The sequence below is a fragment of the Poecilia reticulata genome, chromosome 16 (assembly GCF_904066995.2).
Source record: "Poecilia reticulata chromosome 16, P_reticulata-male-v2, whole genome shotgun sequence".
Lineage (NCBI taxonomy): Eukaryota > Metazoa > Chordata > Actinopteri > Cyprinodontiformes > Poeciliidae > Poecilia > Poecilia reticulata.
The window spans coordinates 21524068-21547653 of NC_088845.1; the positions used below are offsets into that span (position 1 = coordinate 21524068).

At 40.4% G+C, this 23586-nt stretch overlaps 1 protein-coding gene across 1 annotated transcript; it reads left to right on the forward strand.

Annotated features, from left to right (window-relative positions):
• Nucleotides 1-3072: 3072 nt before the first annotated feature.
• Nucleotides 3073-23069, forward strand: limd1a (LIM domains containing 1a). The gene is made up of 8 exons (XM_008432277.3): nt 3073-4760; nt 10910-11011; nt 15293-15360; nt 17138-17200; nt 17583-17713; nt 19590-19641; nt 20429-20497; nt 21768-23069. Exons 1-8 carry the CDS (start codon nt 3665-3667, stop codon nt 21900-21902), a joined length of 1716 nt encoding a protein of 571 aa, XP_008430499.2. The 5' UTR covers nt 3073-3664; the 3' UTR covers nt 21903-23069.
• The last annotated feature ends 517 nt before the right edge of the window (nt 23070-23586 follow it).

Genomic DNA, 23586 nt, shown 5'->3' on the forward strand with positions numbered 1-23586 from the left:
CAATGTCCAGAATTGATTTTGTGGAATAAAAATAAAGTCCACACACAATCTTTCTTTTTTTTAAGCTAACATCTGATTTATTTTGAGTCATTGTCGCAACTCGTATACCAATGCAACACTTTATCAGTTGCATTAATTTATGTGACTTTATTTTGGATTGTTAAGAGCTGCCAGAAAATCTCTAGACTACAAGTTAAAATTGAAAATATTTCTTCTCATTTTAAGAAATAAGGCCTAAGCTGCAGTGATGCATTTCCTCTGACAGTTAATTTTGTCACTGTCGGCCTCCGCCATACCATTTAACACTTTTTGTCAGCTCTGCAGTTTCCATGACAACTTTGAACAGAGAAGTGCTGCCAGTGACTCACTTTGTCTTCAAACCCCAGCCGTAGCCTTGTGCACCATGAGTTATCTTTAGTGCGTTAAAGTAAATCACTTCCTTTCCTCTTGAGAAACTCTAAAAGACAAAGAAAAAAAAAGAAAGGGTGGGGCATGCAGCAGTGCAGTCCCAGTCACCCTTCACTGCACCAGTTTAGTTTCTGGACTGGCTTATGCATTCCCACAGGAGGGCACAGTAATGCTATAGCTCATTAAGCGGGAGGCTGACCACAAGGAGGACTGTTTGATCCTCTGAGGATGTTCCTGACGTCACTGTCTAAGCAAATTGTAGCTATTCCCTTAACTGCGTTTAGGATAAAGCTAAGTAAATACAAACTGAGTAGATGCAAAGTTGTAAAATTCTAAAGCAACAATATCCCACATGTTGTCCAGAAATATCCATATGGGTGTGACCCGTTTTGCACTGGAATCTATATTTATGCAGGGCATGTAGTTTTTTTTTTTTTTTTTTTTTTACAGCATTTTCAAATCCTCAGTACCAAAACTGTGTGAATGTATCTTGAAATACAGTGGCTCTTAAAAGTGTACACACCCCTGTTAAATTGCCAAATCTTCAGGATGTGAAGAACGAAACCACAACAATGTTTTGACACAGATAATATGACTTTTACCCTGTATAATTAAACTAACAAAACAGTCGGTTTCAAAAGAAATAAATCATCTGCCCTCAGTGCGCATAATTTATATATAATGTTGTGGATTTTTTTCTCCTGATACTTTGAACAATTTTAACTGTTTTTATCTTTTGTAATCAATCTGCAAATCATGTCTATTGACAACTGGATTAATATTGCTTCTTTCTAATGTTTCTGCTGCAAAATTCTCCTTAGCAGGACAATTAGTACAATTTAATCTGTCTAAACATATTCTCTCTTTTTTGGGGAGTATACATATACATTTCTGAGTTAATGTGTGTAGTCTGAGAAATCTGCAGTTAAATTTGAGAATAAGTACAACTTTTGTTGTTTTAAGTGGTTTCTCTCATTTTTCACATTTGTGTATATTCATGTTTTACATAAAATATTCAGTTTACAATAAATAGCTAGTATCCAATGTTTGTGAAAGCACAATTTGAGCACCTTGTTTAAACATTTTTAATAAAGTTTTGTTAAAAATGTTTTTATGATATATAAATACATCCATCTTCTTTACACCCTTGTCCCTTAGTGGGATTGGGAGGGTTGCTGGTGCCTATCTCCAGCTAATGTTCCGGGTGAGAGGTGGGGTCACCCTGGACAGGTCGCCAGTCTGTTGCAGGGCAACACAGAGACACACAGGACAAACAACCATGCACACACACGCTCACACCTAGGGACAATTTGGAGAGGCCAATTAACCTGACAGTCATGTTTTTGGACTGTGGGAGAAAGCCGGAGTACCCTGAGAAAACCCACGCATGCACAGGGAGAACATGCAAACTCCATGCAGAAAGACCGGGGCCGGGAATCGAACCCAGAACCTTCTTGCTGCAAAGCAACAGCTCTACCAACTGTGCCACTGTGCAGCCCTATATAAATACAGTGATTACAATATATTTTTTATTTTATTGTTTGATTAACTTCTGAATGATAACTAGCCTGTGGTTAGGCAGAAGGAGCAAATTCTTAAGATGAAGTCTGCACACACACTCTTAAAAGTTTTACTGTCTTTGCATCTTCTTTACATGGATAGTCAAGGCTTGTGGTGTAAACTATTTCAATCTAACCACTGGCCCAGGCCTCTCTTGACATCCTGTTTGCTTAAATTTGTGACATATTTGCATACATGAATATAGCAGTTTGTAAACTCATCATGCTCTGTTTTTTAACTTTTCATACAAAACTTGTATTCAATATTTCTTTAGCTTTCTGAGCTTTTATTAAAAGGGGAAAATATCCGCTACAGCAAAGTTGAAATATCTCACAAACAATATTCAAAGGTGTGTGTGTGCCAGAGTTGCCTTGCAATTTAAAGTACACCTCCCTATTCCAGAGCAATATGGGGGAAAATGTGTGTAGGAGTGGCTAAGTTTGGAGCATTTTATTAATCAAATAGATGAACACTGCCTTGCAAAACTATTCATATCACCACCAGAAGTACATAACTATTATAGGGGGCAATTCATAAAGTGAAATAATGAATGGCTTTCAAAATGTATAGACCTACTTGTACAAATATTAAAAGTACATTTGCATTGTACTGACGTTTTGCTCAGGTGAATCACACACATTCCTTGTTTGGATGATGGTTTGAACACAGCTCTGTCAGATTTTCGACAGAGCTCGAAAATATAACCTAAAGTGCCTTTAGGTTATAAAACAGTATCCCGAGGTAACGTAAAGGTACTTGGGTTATAACTTCATCCCTAAAACTTTTTAGTGTGATCATATCTTTGTATTGTTAGTTCATTAATGTTTTAACAAACTTCTGCGAGGAGATGGACTCTAATTACAAGGTTATGACGTGATTTCTGAAAGCAAGTGAAGCCCTGAATTTTATTTAGGGGTGTCAGGCGACTGAATACATAAGCACAACACATTCTTACATTGGGGAAACTTTAAGAAAAAAAAATGAAGGCATTTTTTTAGTTACATGGTGACTTTTTGTCTGTCGGTAAGGCTAATTCGGTTAGGACAGATAAGGAAAGTGATATTTTTTATGTCGTGTTTAATGCAAGTACTGCGCCTTTAAAAACACAGTTCTGGCTTTGTGTCCTAACTGTCGTCCGGTGGCCACGTATGGCTCCTTTCAACAGCGGTAACAGCGGCTAACGAGTCCTATCCGTTAACCGCCCTGACCTTAACCAAGTGTTTATTTGTCTTTAACAAACGTGGTGGACTTTTTTTCTTTTTTTTTCTTCGTTTGAAGCGCAGAGGACAAAAGTTTTGTCTGAATGTTTCCCGCTGGGACCGTGAAACCGGAGGAGGAGGTTGAGGCGGAGAAGGAGGGGGCAAACGGCTGAGGGGTCGTCCTGTCCAGTCAGAGTATCTGATCCGGGATCTGCTCGGCTGTTCAGTCAGACAGACGGCGGCTTCTACGAGGCTGAACTGCCGGATTCACCGGGGGAAACTTTTTCTCTTTTCTTCCCGCGGATGATTCAGTTAGAAATACAACGAGGTTGGGATTCATTTAAAGTAGTTTGGACTTTGTTCTGGTTGGGATTTTTCTCTCTCTGTGTGTCAAGACTTCAAACTCTGGAGGTATCACTCTTCCTACGGACGTTTTTGATTCATATATAACTTCTTGTAACTTTATCACAGCAGGCGGTTCGGTTTTCTTACACAAAATGGATAAATACGAGGATTTGGGACTCGAAGCGAGTAAGTTTATCGAAGACTTAAACATGTATGAAGCATCCAGAGATGGCTTGTTTCGAATGAGGAGAGATGCGGGAAATAACCCGGACTTTGAAGAGACTAGGAGGGTTTTTGCCTCCAAAATGACCAAAATACACATGCAGAAACAGCAGGAGGAGATGGCAAAAAGCAACCAGGTGATTAAAATGAACGGAGGTCACCACGGCGGCGCTCATTACACCAAGGACAGACCGCCGATCAACAGCTACAGGCAGCCGGGGGAAGCGGCGGCGAAACCCCCGATCCTGTCGGGCCCGGTGCCGAGCGCCTCGCCGGTGAACCAGTGTGTTCAGGCTGAAGCTCCAGCCAGCAGGGCGCACGGCTACGGAAGCAATTATGATAACAACGAGCGCTTAGAGCCACATTCCTCCCATCACAGTAACTCTTCCATGCCAAGTTGTGGAAGTCCAGCTACCAGTGCTCTGCACCCTGTCTCCCCATCCAGAGAGGGCAAGCTGCCCCCCACTCTCTCAGGGAGCAGCAGTACATCCCACCATCAGCCTCAGCGCCTTCACACATCTTCCACTGTCAGTCCTTCACAAGCAACCAATCAGAGTCCACTGTGCTCTGCTGGGACAGCCAGGGCTTGGACTGGAGAGCCCATCGGTGCTCCATCATCAGAGGGCATCCCTGCCTTTCCTTTGACCGCCTTCACAGGTGATGCTGACTGTCATGTGCAGCAGCCTGTGAGTCATTACTTACAATCTGTTAACCACAATGGTCCTCCAGTCACTTCCTTTGCCCCAGAAATGCCTCAGCCTAAAGCCCAGGTGACCTCTGCAGCCCCATGTGCCTCTAAGAACCAGCTTCCAGCTTGGAGCCAAATGCCTGGTGGCGTACAGGCCATGCAGGTTATCGGTGATGGTCCTGGAGGTCCGTCCTCCCCTAAACCTGTCCAGATATCTTCTACTGCTCAGCCCGTTCAACCGCTGGAGCAGGGGCCCTCTGCAGCTGAAATCAAACTAGAGGCACTTACGAAACAACTGGAAAAAGAGATGGATGCCCAGCCAAAATCAGACTACTTTGGTAAGACTAGCCGACACCAACAAGGGGGTTTCTGTCAGTTTATCACTATCTGAATGACGAAAGCACCCACTCACGCTCATGGACACAAACCCATTTGTTTTTGATTTTATATTATGCACACTGACTGCCACATCTCACACATAAACAAATGTCCTGTATGTTTTCACAATGTCCTATGTTTTTACTGATAAATTCTTGAACTTATCTTGCAGAACAATTTTTATTTTAGTCTGTTAGACAATAATCCTTCTTTGTCTTCTCCAAACAAAGCCTTCAGGCGGTAAAAAATGGCCAAAGCCAGGCAGATGTATGCTTTCTTATTGTCTCTTCCCAGAGATCACTTTATCATCGTTGACACAAGGATAGTAACACAGCAATTAGAGCTCCTGCATACAAATATCTACACTGCAGTGTTTGAGCTTGCGTGTTATCATGTTTTTCCCAGTGTTTACTTTGACTGACAATGGCCTCCACTGTTTTTAGCTAATGACTTCCATAGACCTGTGCTTGCACATTTTTCAATTCTCCCAAACTGAGCGTTTTAATACCTGCTTGAGTGTTGAGTTCCACCATTGTTGCCGAGGGTGCAGAGAAATGTCACAGTGCCTCGCAAAAGTTTGGCAAACCTGTAGAAGTTTTACCACATTCTGTCATTTTACAGACACGACCTGCAATGCTTTGGGACTTCATGCGATGGAGAAACAAAAGGTTGCACATATTTATGATACGGAAGATTTTTGATATTTTTGTGGTGTCTGTGGTGTGCGTTTGATCAGCCACTTTGAATTAATATCATGTAAAAACCTTATTTTACTCCAAACACATCTGCATGTCTTTTGGGATTTGTCTCTTCCAGCAGTCTTCCAGCAGTGCAGTCATTGCACCTTCTCATAGCTCAGTCTCTGTTAGATTGAATGAAAAGTCTCTGAATATCACCAGATTCTCAACTGGATTAAGAACTGGACTTTGACTGGACCATTCTAGCACATAAATGTGTTTAATCTAAGACAAGGATGGACAACCTCAGTCTTAGTTTTAGATGTTACTCAGATTCAACATTATCAATCATCTCAATTAACTCTTAGTTTTTCCCACCACATGTAACAATTTGCATATTGACCAAAAAGCTTTGTTGTGGTTTCATTCGATGATCATGTTTGCTGCGTCCAGACAAAGAAGTCTGTAAAACGAGACTTCGTTTAGCTTTTTCCAACGTTCGTGTTTCTTCTTGTCAATTTTCCACAAAGATGAGATTTCTGCAGTGTGTGACTGTGTCAACAGATTCTCCCAGCTGTGGATGTCTGCAGCTCCTCCAGAGCTCCTACGAGCTCTTGGCTGCTTCTCTGATTAACCCTCTCATTGCCCTTCTTATCAGTTTAGTTTGTGCAAATGTTCAAGGAAGTATAAATGACTTTGGACGCTGTAGTTGGTCTTTCAGAAGGATATCCTTCATAAGATTAGTTTGTAAGCTCTAATCTGCAGAAAGAGATAGAAGAAAAGATAAAATGTAAAATAAGTGTGCCGTACTTCAACAGTGTTCTATAACGGATAGTAAATGAAAGGTGATGCATTCGCTATGAAGCAGCCCTGCAAAGCGATCACGGTTTCCTCCGTCCAAGAGGAATTTCCTGCTGGAATGTCACGATTGCAATTCACAGTCCTTCTTCGCCTCCCCCCCCCCCGTGGTGGTGTGTAAGGGAAGAAGTTGCAGCGCATGGGACTGTCACGACACGGCTCGTAAATATCCTCCTGACGTGAACGTTACAGACGTGTGGGACAGTACAGGACCCATGTGCAGCCAGGAAATGTGTAGATTATAAGTAATACACTAAATGTGTATATAAATACACAGTTCTACATGCTCAATCCCACACAGCCCACACATGCAGTTGTTCCTATTTGGAGTTTCCCACCACACTGTGGCTCATTCTGAGTCATGCATTCATGCTAGATTAAAAAAACAAAAAAAAAAAAACAGTGTGGAGGCCTTTTTTCTTGTCGTCATAAAATATCCTCCTAATTCCGTGAGGAAAATGTACAAGAAAATGCCATTTCTCCTACCTTTAAACACATTGTGTATATTTTTGATCCGTACTGCAGTAGCACATCTGCAGCTGTAGGTTGTTAAATTACTTTTTTTTTCTTTTTAGTAAAAGTCTTTACCGGTGAAACTTTCACCAAGCAGTGTCCTGAAGGCAGATGCATCACATTTCCCATGACTACTCTTTGCCGATCGGCATAACTGCAGATGTAGGTTCTGGGAAATGGTGTTCGGTGCCAAATGGCTGCACTGGGGAAACACGAAGGAATGTCTGCAGGAATTTTTAAAATGAGGCTTTTAGACACTAAAGGGAGGTGTGGTGGTACCCAGACAAGTTCTGGGGTGCCTGGTGTGCAGATGAATGGATGAGTGGACAGTTGGAGAGCATTGGGGGCAAAGTTTGTGGATGTGTCTTTTGTATTTGGCCCCAAGGGAATAAAAGAATGCTAGATTTACAGGCAAGTTCATCCAAGATGGGGAGAAGTGGTGGGACCAGAGTTTTACACATACACGCACACGCACGCACGCACGCACGCACGCACGCACGCACGCACACACACACACACACACACACACACACACACACACACACACAAAATCACTGGAGGGTTTAATGTTGTGTTAAGATGACGGATTAATTCATCCCATCTGGCTGTGGAGTCAAAAAGCACCATATTAACTCTTCCCAGGGATTTTTTGGCTTCTTCTCTGGCAGGCCTTTTGGAGTCTCAGTCCTGTGTGTGTGAGTGTGTGATAGCCCTTCATGCGCATGTGAGCGTCTTTGTGAATATATGGCCTGCGGAAGCTGACCGAATGTAATATCCTGTGTCAGCTCAGAGTTTAGTCGCACTGTGCGCACTGGTGAAAGTTAGGGAATGAATCCATGAATGAAACATTACTGCATATTTTACATGATTGAAAGTGGATTCCCACTTTCAGTTATCAAGTGATATGCAAATGTTGCCCAATGTATTGGGTATAAGTTGACTCTTTTGCAACTATCAGCATTAAAATTGCTACAGACATATTCTAATTCTAGTGAAGATATGTAAAAACCCTGAAATAAATAACTCTAATCTCACCCTTATGAATGTACAAAAATATTAACTTGTCTTCTATGTTAATTCACAAGTTTGCGGTATTCAGAAGTTCATTTTTGATCTCTTCGCATCATCCAGATAAAACGCAAAATTTTATTTAAGTAATAAACGCTCTATTAGAGTTCCCAAGGCTTTTGTTAGACAAACGGGCAGTAGCGTCACAGATCCTCCACTGTACTTAACGAGACGTTTTCCCATATGTTCTCCCCTTTTTTTCCACACCGATCCCACCAGGAGCTTGTTGCCAAAGGTTACGTCTGCCATCTGTACAAAATGCATATTTCAATGGAAGTCCCAGTAGAGTGGAGTAAACTACACATGTTTATGGTTGTGATGGTTGGACAGGAAAAGCTCTTTTCTGGTATCACTCCCAAATAACAAATTGGCGTGGATTACTAAATAAAATCTCATAGAAACTCTGATTTAATGAAGTTTTAAATAAAAATAAAAAAACCATGTGATTATGTTACTTTTTTTTATTTCAACATTGGATGCTTCCCCCATTATGTTCTCAAATTGAAGGTTAAATTTTTTGTTTTTTCAGTGTGAGATTATGCTGCTGCACCGTAGAATTGTTTCTTGTCATTAACTAATAAATGTGTGGGTATGTACAGTACGGGCGCACTACACCACCAGTTTTCACACATGGACAAGCTGCTGGCTGTAATTGGCTTCTCCATACACGGCTTTTGAGTCCCAGCAGTGTGAGTCACAGACACCCTGACTCCGTATTCCCATAGAAACTTCATGGAAAAGTAATTAGCTATAGCAAAGGTCGAAGACATGTATTTATTGAGCTTAAAGCACCAGAAAGAGTGGAAATCTTTTGCTGATTATTTAAAGTTTGACCTCAGAGTAAGACTTCATCTAAAAATGATTTTTCTGGTCTGGTTATTCTGTTAGAGACTTTCAAGAGAAATCCATGGGATGAATAGCTGTTTAAAACATTTTTTTTTCCTGTCAGTGGAATATTTGGCAGTAAGCAGCCGTCTATCGAGAGTTTTGACAGCTGGAAAAGGTGAGGAAGGTAGAATGAGAAGTACGGCTGTGTGTTTTGCTTCCCTTCCCCCAAGGTTTAACCCAGGCAGTCCATTTAAAAGGCAGGCTTGTAAATGACCCAAGCAGCAACAAGGTTGATGCAGAGACAGGAATTTTAATGCATAAAAAAAAACACAAAAAAAAAACAATTTTGACTTTAAGTGTATCTTTCTAATCAGACATAAAAAAAGATAATGAAATGTATATTTTTGTTCAGAGGCAAATATTAAACAAAAACATGTTAAATGTCCTAAATGTGTTTTCTTATCTGATTGGGGCTTTTAGAAAAAGGGATTTAAATGACCAGACTTGCTTATTTTAGTAGTTGATTCTATAACTATGCAAGTAAACCAAATGGCTTACATAAGTGCTGCATTCTTTTACTTTCTAATAATATCCTTCTGTTATCTCTAAATCTCCTCTCCAGCCATTGGAGCCCTAGATTAATTTTTTGTTGTTGTTGAAATGATTCTCTAATTTCTACCAAAATTTTGACGAAATTATAGAAGAAAATTGGCTCAGCAGCGTTATTAAGTGAAACTGTTTTTTTGAAGGAGTCAGCCATGTGATGTTTGTTGGATACAGTGGAAACAGAAGGGTCTTTGTCAGTGATTTAGGAGGAGCAGAGTTGGGCGGACCTCCTCTGCTGGGCTCCAATTCAGAGTCCCTCAGGAGTTTTTCTATAAAAAATAAAACCACACACACAAATAACTCTGTGCCCTTGCGCGTACAATCTTAAACTAACAGGGAAACTCGAGGTCTCAAGGTTTCATCCTCCATCAGTGCCGTAAGCCCCTGTGCTGAGTTCGTGGTTGATGACTGGAAGGCCATATAGCCATAACATAGCTGATTGATTTGACACCCATCTGACTGCGTCTTAGTGGTGATAAGCTGTCATCGTATTGGTTCTCAGGTTGTGTAGTGGATGCTCAGAGGCATAAATATAGAGCAGGAAAGTGCAGATGTGATCTTTTACGTATTAGAACTGTTTCTGACCGTTGAAAATGTCTTTGTAGAACCAAAGGTTCACTCAGACAAATCCCCACATCTGGTGGCCAGGATCTGCAAAATGTGAGAAGCGTATCGCTAACCCTTTCTTTATATAAATATTGGTTACTAAGGACATACAAGACAGGCAGTCATTTGGAGCTACGACTTAGCACACATTGATATGATTGAATGTGTTGTGTACCTCTACTAATAACCCAGTTTGTCCTCTAAGCTAAGAGAAGGTTGAGCAAGAACAACTGATCAAAAGATTCTTCTGATTATGTATGATTATTGTTTTTCCTGCCTTGACAGACCAAAGTAAGACTCACTTGTTTTGACTTGATTGTTGTGGTTCTGGTGTTGAATGCTGATGTATCAAGACCTGTTCTAAATCCAGGTTTTACCTCTCTTTCACCTTTTGTTGCCTGTCTTTTATCATTGTATGACTTCCTGTGTAGATATTACCAAATAGGTAATATTTAGATGAAAATAAAACATGGTTAGGATATAAACTCTGTGTCAAAAGAGGGATGTTTTTTCTTCGACGAAGGAGCATCTCTGCTATATTGGTCTTATTGCTCTCAACATCCACATGTGGCTTACTTTATCTACACATTTGATTGTCTATACTTTGGCTTGAGTGTCCGTCTGATCATTAAACAGGCTCCACTCCAGTGTCTTTATGTTGAGCCAGCCAAACAGTGTGTTTTGAGAGTAGGCACACTTTGATTTTTATCAACTCCTTTTATTAACACAAGTCCAGGTTTCAGAGCCAAGTCAAGCAAACAGACTGGGAAATATTTCCCTTTTTACTAAATCAACTTCCTGACTTTTGTCTGGATAAGTTAATTCTGTGGTGTATTGTGTTTGTTTTAGGATACCATTTTATTTTTATTTTCTTACTGTTTGTGTATATATAGTTGTATTTTCATGTAAATACGTAGTGAAGCCCCTCTCCATGTCACTGTTTTTTGTTCCAGGGCTTTGCGTGAAGTGTAACAAGGCGGTTTATGGAGCTAACCAGGCCTGCCAGGCTATGGGTAGCCTCTACCACGACACCTGCTTCACCTGCAGTGCCTGCAGTAAGTACATACACCTACACACACCATGCCTTCACTGAGATTTTGTCTTCTCACTTAAACCCTTTTGGCCCCATACATAGAGCTTATGACTCCTTAATAACAGGCTACTGAGCTCCTGTATCTGTGAAAGAAAGTGGCACCTTCCTCGGTCGTTTCCTTCCCTTCGTAAATGCACACAATTATGGAGGGATTACTATCATGTATTGCTGGTGTTTGGTTTGCGGGTGTGCCGGTCTATCTTTGAGCCCACACAAAGACAGAGTTGAACTATTTACCTGCCCAATTTATCAACCTGTCAATTGAATACCTTTTTCTTTTTGGATGAAAAGATTCAGAACTTCACGCTGAAAGTCGCCGATTGACAAATATCTTCGCTACTACTCAGAAACCTTGAGACCACTTGTCGCTTCTAGAAAAGTAACACGACATTCCCCTCATACATGGTGTGCTTACATTTGTAATTACTTTGAAATTTTAATTTTCTAATAGTCTTGATCAGAAATTCTCCAGTGAAATGTTTTTCTTTATATTTTTGCTCTATTCTCACTAAGTTTCTGTGCACTCCCTCCCTGGACTGAAAAACATTGCAAGAAGAAGGTCTTTTGAAGAAAAAAAAAATGTATATGACTGTCTTGCAAATGTATTAATACTTGAACTTTTTGAGGCCACATCGATAAACTTTGTGGTATTTATTGGCAATTTGTGCAATAGAACAACAGTAAGTGCTGCATAGTTATGAAGTGCAACAAAAACCGTGTATTGGTGTCTTCTCATTTTAGCTCATTTTTAAATTCATGCTTCGTATTAGATATTATCCCAATCAAAAATATTTCTCTTGACCAGAATCTTCATGCCTAGAACAGAATGACTGAAATACGACCTGGCTCCTCACGACGGCAAATTAAAATCTCCGCTCCAGTTATCAGCTCATGGGTATGCCGAGTATTTGTGCCACTGTTTTGGCGAACCCCCGCTGAGGCTCATTGTTCTCCAGCTCCTTTGACCTCGGATGGTTATGCTCTGAAACATGTGATAAACATCTCTTGTTTTCCCCAGCTTCTCTGTCCTGCGTATGAGACGGTAGATAAAAGAGAACGGAGGCATTGTGGCTCAGATTGAGGCTGATGTCTGACATTAGGTGGGGTAGGAGGGGGGAGGGGGGGTAGTTTACACACTACATACCTCTCATAGCTCGCTGCATGTGGGGGCACTAGGGTTGTGCTCGCTTTAAGTGGCCACGGGGAAAAAAAACATCTCGTCCAGAGAGGAATGCAGGAGTAGGGGCCCATGTAGGTCCAACAAAGTGTAAATAGATGGAGGACAGTGTGTGGACAGGGGGGCCATTCAGCTGGAGCATGCATCACACCACGCACAGCCATGAACAATAAAGGAAACTCCAGCATTTCTGGTAGAGATTTTTGTCGAAGATTTCACATCTCTGGCTTTTGTGAACCTTGAATGTGCCAGCACTGATTTTAGGAGCATTAGTTTTTGTTTTGTTTTTTCTTTAAGGAACTTTGCTCTTGTTTTCATTAGCGGTCATTTATTATTCATTTTAGCTATGAATATTCCTAACAGGATTTTCTTCTACTGTTGTGTTCTTTTCCACATTTGAAATTTTAATAAAGGAAGTTTCAACATGCGCTTAAATGTGCTTTAAATGGCTACCTGAGCCATTTTAAAATATTACAAAGTAAAAATCAAGTCACAACCCAATATTTTATTGAAGTGAACAAATTAGCAGCCATCTACATGGACAAAAACTCTGCAGCTTTACAGTGCAGTAAAATGATGGTACAGTCGAGCCCTGCCAGCTTGTGGCTCGGTATTTGCAGACTTTTCTATAGTATGTGACTCCAAATTATTTGCAGAAGACCCGCCTCTTCACGGATTTCTTTGTTTTTATGGAACATGTCCAAAATATTCAAAAGAAAATTCATCTTGAGAAGCTGAAATACCTTGCCATAATGCTACTTGACACACTATTGGCTGACGTTTGCAAAGCGGCCAGTACAGGAGCGCCATCTATTTTCCTTGGCAGTGAAACAAAGCTGAAGTTGGCTTCTGATTGTAGCTTCCTATTCAGGAAATGGCTGAAGGGCAAACCTGGACTTAATTATTCTACGCTATTAGCCGAATCGTTCAAACCCGTTTTGTGATCTGCAAAACCTGTGTTTCTTACCTGGACAAAGATCGGATTTGAGAGTTTCTGTCCAGCCGGTCATCGGGAGGGGATGATCAAAGAACTGATTCTGGTCACCAGCTGATTTCTCTTTGATTACTATCCAGAGCTGATGCTGCACTTTGCTGCAGGGTGGATAATAAGAGGTAGAATCAGCCACAGTTAGAGGCTGAGCCCTGTCCTCTCTGAAAACAAACTCTGAAATTCGATACACAGAAAACCGACTGCTCTGACCACCAGTCTCATTCACACTCCCACCAAGGCCTCCAAATATTCCTCTTGGTCAGTTTTCTACAAATTAGTGTCTCTACCAGAAAAGAGAATGATTGAGAGCAAGGCTGAATCTCAGCTGTAAGACCTTTTATTTTGGGGAGAGGGGGGTGTCTCAGTTGAGTAATTAGCCGAGGGGAAAGAGGGAGGACCAGGGCGACGGCTCGAGGCATCCCACGGTCACTTTGAATTGATTATGTCGTTTTTCATAAATGGGATTAGTCTTGAGGGCTAACGGAATGGTTTTAATTAGAAAAATGGCTTTGTGATTTGTTCTGTCCCACAGGTGTTTTACATTTTTATGAAAGAACTACAGTCATAGTCCTTTCTGCTGCTTTTCAAGCCATCAGTCCTGACGCCTGACTTTAATTAAGCCCTTATCTTTTCAAAAAAGCTTGGAGTTTTCCTTCTTTAACTCGCTGGGGTAAAAAAAATAAAGAGACAGGAATTTGAAGAAGAGAAAGACCCAGAGCTTACTTCCATTCCCCTTATCCAAACTGACTTTAACAGAGGACTTTGGTCTGAGACATTGGTCAGTAGTTACCCGAGTTTTACACCTTGAAAAATGACCTGAATGACACAATGTAGTTATGTCTTATTCCCATTAAGTCAGCTCATGTAAATAATTGAACACTTAAAAAATATTTGAATGAAATAAATTAGTATTAAATAATAATAATAATACTCAGATCAGCCTGAAGCAGCTGGTGAAACAGGCAGAACTGGTGATTTAAACTGACATGTTGAGCCATATTTTTGACCGAAAATGAGTCGGGATTCAGCCCGTCTTTGAACATTCAGCTGCTGACCTTGGACGTCACCAACTCCATGTCTCTCGTTCATCCTCTCCTGCAAAGTAGCAATTAACTTGCTACTTTGCAAGTTAATTGTGATAAATCTGTCAGTCTGGAAGAAGTCGTGTGTATCCAGATAATCAGGTAAACAGCAGGAAAGAAGGGTTCTCCTGTCGTCTCCTCCCAACACCCCCCACTGACCCCACCTACCCCACCCCACTCCACTTCACTCAGAAAATTTGAGGAATGTTCCCTCTTCCTGTGGGACCTGGTCAAGAATAGCTATGTGAAGTAAGCAAGAAAGAGTCATTCTGGTAGATGGATGGATCACTCCTTGCAAGTGATTTTGCAAATGTGTGTGTGTGTGTGTGCGTGTGTGTGTGTGTGTATTGATATAAGAAGTGAGATTCAGACCATACACAGACAGACAGGAAACCTACCAACCATGTGGAACGACACTGGAACAGAACAAAGAGGGGAGTTTTTGTGGGCTTTGGCCCGTTCTCGCTGTGAAATCAAACAGAGCAGAGTGCTTAATCTCTTGCACCTGTCTGGTAATTGGACGCAATCAGTTTTTTCCACGCATGTGTTCGATCCAGATGCATTTCTCGTCCCGCCTGCGGCAGGCTGTCCCGCGTACCCCTCTCCTCCCCCGCAGTATTAAAGCAGTATTAAAGCAGTATTAAACGAAGACTCCATCACATCATAAATCCCCACCCTTTGATTTATCTCCTTGGATATGGTGAATATTACAAGAGGGCCCATTACCTTCCAATGGCTATAATTAATCACCAAGCTCCCTGTGCCGAAGTCCTGGAACTATTTTAAAAAAATAAAAAATTTCAGATTCGGATCGTAGCTCATGTGGGATTTTCCACTCTGACATCTTGACGTCGACTTTTCTGTTTCTTAGTCTGCTTTAATTTACTTTCTCCTCATATCTTTATGATGAATTAAACATGTGTTTCCACAGGTGACAAAAAGGTTTTAGGTAATCTTATGGCGATAAACATTTTTTTTTTCTTGTTTTTCCAGGTCGAAGGCTAAGAGGGAAGGCTTTCTACTACGTTGGAGGGAAGGTTTTCTGTGAAGAGGACTTCCTGGTAGGTGATCAATATACAATCAATATTCTCAGACCCTCTATTAGTGTGTGTGTTCTTTTTGAGGGAGGTTAACAAGAAGACCTTGTGGGGTGCTGCGTCCACTAACAATAAAGGCATGACCTTCCAACTCTGACCCTGTGACCTGTTTGCGCCTAATGCGGCGGCTTCATGTCAGTTTGCTCTTGTGGTCGCAGCTGGAAGGAGGTCGGTAACTTGAGAAGCTGTTTAGCTTTGCTTTATGGATTAGAGGGCAGTCGGGCCATTTTCACCGGTCAAATATGACAACAAGCACTTTGCTAAAACCTCAGAGAGGATTACATTAAAAACAAGACAACTTCCAAAAGTTGAGGTTGTTGTTATGAAACGATGGCTCCCGATAAATCATAAAGTATGACCAAAATTATTTATTTCAGTAATTGAATTACAAAAAATTAAAAATCTGTATGAGATGTAATGATAACAGGTAGGGTGATTTGTTAGTTTAATTTAGGTTAGTTTACATAATTAGGGCTTATAGCTTTCGAAAACCTCAAATTCAGTTTAATAAGATATTAGGTTTTCTGATTGGAAAAAAAAACATGTAAAAAGACTTTTTACTGCTGATCTGTTTACTAATAGGAAGTTAAGTGGAAGGAAAAAATGTGGCAGAAGAAAGAATCAGAAGGTTTCTACTCTGGCTATAGTCTGTGATTTAAAAGCCAGCACACACACATTCCTTGAGTTAAGCCACTTCTAAACCAGATCCAATATTAACATATGATCTTGACTGAGGAGAAAAAGGCTGGTCCCTTTTCTTAGTCAAAATCTTTCCTTTTTTTCCCATTTTGTACTGGATTACAAATGACATGGAAATTGCAATTTTCCATGTCATTGTAAACCAATCTGAGCCTGGAGGAAGAGTGGAGGAGTACGAGTTCCAAGCTGCTTGAACCTCCAGGGTGTATTTCTGCAGTCAGTGATGGTTTCGGGAGCCAAGAGGCTTTTATCTCCTGATTTTATTGTGTTTCTTATGTTGGTGTTATGTTTTGTATGTTTTTAAGGTCGATTTCTATTGTACAGTGCTTTGTGATTTTTCTGCCTGTGAAAAGTGCTTTATAAATAAACTTTACTTACTAAGTCATCTGCTAGTGTTGCTGATGTCCATCATGTCTTATTAAGTCCAAATCGGCGCATCCATCTACCAGTAAATTACTGAGCCCTTCATGATTTCTTCTGATGACAATTTTGATAGAAATGCTGATTTTATTTTTCAGCAGGACGTGGCAACCATCTGCAGGCGAAAGTGCCAATACTTTGTTCAATAATCACTCTATCACTTCTCTTGATTGGCCAGCAAACTTGCCTGACATCAAGCCTGCAGAAAATATGTGCAGTGTTGTCAAGAGGAAGAAGAGGGACACATGATCCAAGAATGCAGATGAGCTGGAAGCCATCATTAAAGCAACCTGGGCTTTTTATAATAATAATGAAAAACAATATGACTTTAGCTAGTACGATCCCATTCAGATACGCTTTATCTACTCATCAGGATCACAGGCTGACCACCTACAAGCCACCCTTCACTGATGCAGGATTTCATGCAAAAGGAGCAAAAGTGTTTAGAGATGATATTCTGGTTGAATGCTTTCCAGCTGTTCAAAGCAATAGTTTATTTTAACAGGCGGAGGCGCACAGGCAGCATGTGGTTGATCAGATCTCAGACTAAAACAGACTGAAATCTCATTCTCTGCCACCAAATTCAAAGGAACATTTCATCTTGTTTCCCCCCCCCTTGCAGTACTCTGGTTTCCAGCAGTCTGCTGATAAGTGTAACGCATGTGGACATCTGATCATGGACATGGTAAGTGTCTGTTTCTCCTCTCTTTGGCCGACTGGGTGTGTGACTCAGAACCAGACAGAAACTTCTGATGTGTTTTCCCTTGTGTATGTGTGCACTTGTGTATGTAAAACCTGTGTGGACAGGTTGCACAGTCTGCGCCAGCAGTATTATGCAAATACTGTGTATTTCTTTAAAAATAGCCTGTGTGATTTCTTTATCTATTAAGACGGTTTAGCTTGAATTTATTCTGTTAAGGACAATCACACAAAAAAATAGTGGTACAATTCAACAGTACCGTTTTTTGACGCCAAGCTAGTTTCACGAACTAATCAATCAGTTTGACAGAAAGGTGTAAGATGTGGACAGAAGCGTTTTAATGTCCTTAATCTGATTCCGTCTGCAGATCCTGCAGGCTCTGGGGAAGTCGTACCACCCCGGCTGTTTCCGCTGTGTGATCTGCAACGAGAGCCTCGATGGAGTTCCCTTCACTGTGGACACGGAAAACAAGATCTACTGTGTCAAGGACTACCACAGGTGAACAAATAGTCGCATACTTTAAATTTTACTACATTTCATCGCATTGCAGCCACAAGCTTTTGTGTATTTTATTCAGATTTATAGGTAGATTAACACAAAGCAACAGGACTGTAAAATGCGAGGAAAACAAATGTTGGGCTGCAAAATAATTTATAAAAAAAAAAAAAGAAATTATTCCCTGCTTGACCTTTACAGAAGTTTTCTATTTAATAAATAGCTCATCTGTGTGAAGCAGAAGTCCAGTTGAAACCCAGCCGTTTAGTAAACAAATGGCATTGTGAAAGCAATAAAACACTCAGAAAGGTCAGGGAGTTTAAAGCAGGTTGAGGTTATAATCAATATCTGAAGATTTGAAGATCCCACTGAGCTCTGGTCAATGCATTAACCACAAATGGAAATAATACATCCTAAAATGACTGCCTGGGCAGTTGGGAGGGAGGGTCAGTCGTGAGTTTGGAAACCCTATTCTTCACCAATTATGGGGAAGCTGCTCAGAGTTGATGGAGAGAACTAAATAACAGATGTTCAAGGAATAAAATCTCCAGAAAGGCGCTAAAAGTTTTAGGCTTGTGGGAAGGATCACCCCAAACAGACGGACAGAGCTATATTGGAACGGCTCGGATCAAAGTATACATCATATAAAAATATAATTGTGTTTCACATATCCACCACTAAATGGTGAGTCGGTACATAATAAAACCAATAAATGACTGAGGCGGAGCGAAGGAGGCTAATTAGTTTGAGCTATTTTTCAAATGTCTGGAAAAAATTGTTAGAAATGTACCATAACTCTGTAGCAGCAGCAAAAAGTGAATATACAAAGTATTGACTTTGGGGGATGCTGAATACACCGCACTTTTCAGATTTTTATTAAAAAATAATTCTTCCATTCTCTTCACAATTATTTTTGTTGCTCAGTTATAAAAATTTTAATAAAATACAGTAAGGCATGCGGTTGTAACGTGACAAAATGTGGAAAAGGTTTTTAGCAGAAATGAAAAGTTTTGCACTGCAGCTTGGATGCACGAGAGCCCGGCCTCAGTTTTCTGGGCTGAATAACTAAAATGTGCCACAGTGTCAAGTATGTGGGGTCTCATGGGTCCCAGCACAAACTGTCAACTTTGTTATAATTATACCGCCGGTGAAGGCTGAGACGGTGAAGGCCCGACGGAGCTCTCAGAGGGTGCTCTAGGCCACGTTTGGTAGACACATGAGAACGAGAGGGGGAGAAAAGATCACTGTTCTCAGCTCTAGGTGTAAAGAGCAGCACGGACTCAGCTGCTCAAGTCCAAAAGCAGAAAAATACAGGTCTGCAGCTGATATTTGTCCAAAAATAAAAGTTCTCTCTGTCCCTGAAGGTGTTCACAACACAAGAAAACTGAAAACGGACACAAAATTCTCCCTCTCTGATCATGAGCGAAAGTTTTCAGTATATCTCACCGGTTGCAGCTGGCGCTCTGTGTGGACGGCTCGCCCAGCGCCATGTAGCACGTGCCTGTTGGCAGCTCCCACATGCTCTCCTCCCTGATTGAATCAGCCTTATTACGTGTACAGTGAGCGTTTGTTTGCAGCCACGATCGCTCACGCTGAACTGAGCTTCGTTGTATCCTCGGCGATCCTGTCATGTGTGGAGAATTTCATTGGCTTTTCATTTCTCCCACTCTTCCTGCCAGTACATCTGCGAAGCCGGCAAGTCGCTCTGTGTGTTAGGATCTTTAAATCTAGTCAGAGAAGAAATGCCTGGAGTTCAATGAGTTAAAGAATTCAAAAATATGAACAGGAGTCCTTTTTTGAAAATTGCTGGAAAAAGATCCAAAGTTACTTTTTTTTTTTTTTTTTCAATTTAAAAAAACAAAGTTTCTCTTTCCATCAGGGTCCTAGCTCCTAAATGTGCAGCCTGTAACCAGCCAATCCTGCCCTCAGAGGTGAGCAGTTTTTCCACACCTTTTTCTTTTTTTATGATGTTTAAATTGTACAGTTGTAACCAAAGGTTTTGGGAAAGACAGAAATGTAGTTTTCCTTAAACTCTACATCAGAGTTAAAGGAAAACAGTGGTGTTTGTGTTACTGGGATTTCTTTGACACGCCGATGCTTTAAGATCATTCTCTCCTTTGAGTTCCTGATGATTTAATGACTGTTTAATTTGAGTGCAGTTTTACTTAGCAGTAATATCCTGTCCTCAGAAGCCATTTTGATGTAAAGTAATAGTGACATCACGTTTTGTTGGAGGTAAACATGGTTTAAAAGCCTGATTTAAAGCAGAACGATCGTAATGTCTGTGTATCCATCCTCGTTAACATTTACCTCTGAGTTAAAAAGCTTATTATTAAAAAGCCTTTTGTCCATAAGTTAACTTTCATTAATCTGGGGATTATTTGCTTTTCTTCTGATCACTCTTCATAATAAACTCGACTGAGTTGAAATTACTATAAAAGATCTGAAGCATGGTGTAATACTGTGTTGATTTGCCTTAAAGTACATCAGAGTTGTATCTTCAGAGGACGGGCATATTTAATTGACCAGTTAAGCACAATATATGTTATATATCATGAAAATATAGGCTTTATGTTTCAGAAGCTGTACAAATGAAAGGTACAGCAGAACAAAATGCAGCAACATTTGCTCTAAAACCAGTGCTGGTGTCCTCTTATCAAAGTGCAGAGTGGAACCTTTCAGCTGCCTCTGCTGAGCTCGGCTCTGATTTCCTTTCAGGGCTCTGATGAAACCATCCGAGTCGTATCCATGGACAAAGACTACCATGTAGAATGCTACCACTGTGAGGTGAGTCACAAACTGGATATTAAGCTTTGCACCTGACAGTGTGCGCTTGGTGACTTTGAGTTTTGGAGTCTGAGCAGCTCATTAAAGGAAGTTTAATGAGTAGATCCCTAATCTTAATTACGGTTCTCATAATTATGCAGTGCTGAGTCAAGCAGGTATGTAGAAGATTTTTTCCCCCCTTCTCTAGTCTGATTGACAGCAGCTTCGCTCTGATTTTATCAAGAGTACAATCTGGGTAATATAGCTGTGGTCTTTCTTAAATAGCTGGAGATGGGATTTGTCAGAAACCACAGGTACCAGGTAATCTGTGGTTTCTGTTGATCTCCTTATGTTTCCACTCCGTTACTTTTTGCGTTTTTAGCAGCCGTAAATATTTGCAATCAACCAAATTCGTCTGTTATTGTAAGTCGGAGGGATGAGTTTTAACAGTGACCTCTTAAAAACTTCAATCACTGCATTCTTCAACATCACAAAGTGAACAGATGGCTTCACCAAATGTTCCTTCTCTTTGCTTCGTTCATCTTTATGTGCAGCTCTTCACACTAAATGGTTGAAGAAAATAAACGTAAAAAGTATTCGTCCCCTTGGATGTTTTATCTTTTTAAGTGCTTTTATAAATCAATCACAATACACAAAATTTGACTTTAAGAAACAATACAAAAATAAAACTGTCAAAGTGAAAATTGAGTTTTACAAAATGTGAAAAAGAAAAGATTTAACATAAAGTAAGTGCATAAATATCCACCCCGCTTAACGTGACTGACCTAATTCAGCAGAGGTCCAGACAATTGGTGCTAGTAGTCTCACTATACATCTGTCATTGCAGTATAAAGGTGCTCTAGTCTGGAAGGTCCAGTCACTGGTTCATCAGTATTCCTGGCTGTAATTACAGCATGAAGGCAAAGGAACGCTCCAAGCAAATCAGAGAAAATTTTTTTTTGTTGAAAAGTATAGGTCAGGGAATGGCTACAAAAAAATCTTGAAGGGCCAGAACATCCCCTGGAGTCCACAAAGAAACGGATGGAATATGGTCCACCAGGTTGTCCTCACAACCTGAGCAAGAGGGAGACCAGAGAGAGAGGACGCCGTTAGCTACGCTGATGACGTTTTGTTGATCATAACCGATTTGTAAACACAAAAGGGTTAAACATCCCAGGTTGTGAATGCTTTTCTTTTAGGCACTGAATCAAATAATTAATGTGAAAGTAGAACGCAGAGTTGGATATCCTTTTGATTGTGAGAGGATGATTCACTCTGATTCGTTGACCAGGACTGCAAGATGGAGCTGAACGATGAAGAGGGTCACCGCTGCTACCCCCTGAACGGCCACCTCCTCTGCCACTCCTGCCACCTGAAGCACATCAAGCCCGGCTGTCCTCCCGCAGTCCCTGCCTCCACATACTGACAGCTCTGTGGGAGGAGGGCGACACCTGGTGGTTCTGAACAGGAAGCTTGGCAGCAGCAGTGGATGTGTTCGATTCTTGTTGTAGAGAATTGATGGGTTTATTATGTCACTCTCTTGAGTTGTGCTGTGTGTTTGGATGAGATTATTAATGAAAATACATTTATGTAGGGAGGAAACGGTAATAAAATATTGATTACACCAAAGCTCTCCTTGGAAAGCAGAGACAGCTTGCAGACTTTGCAGAAGTGTTGCCATTTAATTATTTTTCAAGAGAGATCAGCTGCTTTTTCTTTGTAAATATTTTCTGATCTACTAATTTTCTATTTGGAATGCCTTCAGGCTCACAATTGTGCCTCTATAGCTTTCATAGCTTCCAGTTTAATTCAGGTACAAGTTTTCCTTTTACAGGTTTTGATACCTAAATTCATGAATTCTATCAAACATTACTGACAATTATGATTTTGATCAAAAAAAGGTTTTTCTTTTTTCCGTCATAAGCTTCTTTTAATATTTTTATTTTTGTCTCTGCGTCGGTTTCTTCATGTTTTTGCTTGGCAGAACAAAAGTTTTAATTTTCTTGATGTAAATAATGTGCAAACCAAACGACTCCTAGACAACCACCTCACATTACTGTCAGAGAAGGTCGTTAACCTCCAGTCTCTTCTAAGGACTTTTTAATTGACATCAATGCACATCCTCTTCTCTTCCTAAATCTGAAAAATGAATCTCTAAGATATCTGCTGCCTCTATTTTTCTGTGTTTCCCTCACAGTTGTAAATACTGATTGTTTTTCTTTGATTTCCTATATAACATTAGGTTTGCAGAACTTAGTATTTATTTTTTTAAGATACATATATTCTGGTCTGTTTTTCCTCGTTTGTTTTGATACAACATAGCTTGATGATATAAGACAGACAATGAATTTATTGAGCTTCTGCACAGCCTGCAGCCTGATCCTACATGCGTGCTTGCTGGGTTTGCAGAGTAAACGGTTTTGTCTTCATACATTTTATTGTCCATAATTTGACTTTACTAACTTGACACTTTTGTTGCTCGTCTTTTAAAAACTTCATGTCTAAACCGGCTGTTGGAAAAGATGAAGAGCAAGCAGAGACTTTGAGCTGTGTGATTATTGTAAAGATATTTAATAAATTTTAATAGACCTGCTTTTGTTTCTGTGTGCTTTTCTCTTTCCTTTAAAATCACCTTTGAGCTTTGACCCGATGAAGAAATAATGGCAGCATTTATCATCAGTCCCCTCTCCTTTCCCGCCGTGTACATACATCGAAAGCCTCCCGTAGTACTGACATTTTTGAGATCTAAATTATTCAGAGAAGAAATCCTCACCTAAAGGACTGAAGAATCTTTCCTGCAGTAAAGAGCAGCAGATTCTCAGTCTGCTCTCAGGGTTGGGGTTCGTTTCTTGCAGATGTTCATACCACATGAGCTTCACCACTTACATTACATTGCGTTGATGTAATATTATGATTTTAACATTGCCAGTCACTCTGCTGGAGCCGTTACAGTTTAAAACCTATTCACACCCTTCAACGTTGTTTTTACATATCAACAAAATGTGGCTTTTTCATTAAAAAATAAATACAAATACAAGAAACTCTTTAAGTGGAATTTGTTTTCTACAGAATAATGACGACTAAGGGAAAGTATTTAGCATAAAACAAGT

Coding starts and splice junctions, on each gene's coding strand:
- limd1a (XM_008432277.3), top strand. CDS start 3,665: ATGGATAAATACGAGGATTTGGGACTCGAAGCGAGTAAGTTTATCGAA. Junction 11,012..15,292: donor CTTCACCTGCAGTGCCTGCA/GTAAGTACATAC, acceptor TTGTTTTTCCAG/GTCGAAGGCTAAGAGGGAAG. Junction 17,714..19,589: donor TGTGTCAAGGACTACCACAG/GTGAACAAATAG, acceptor TCTTTCCATCAG/GGTCCTAGCTCCTAAATGTG.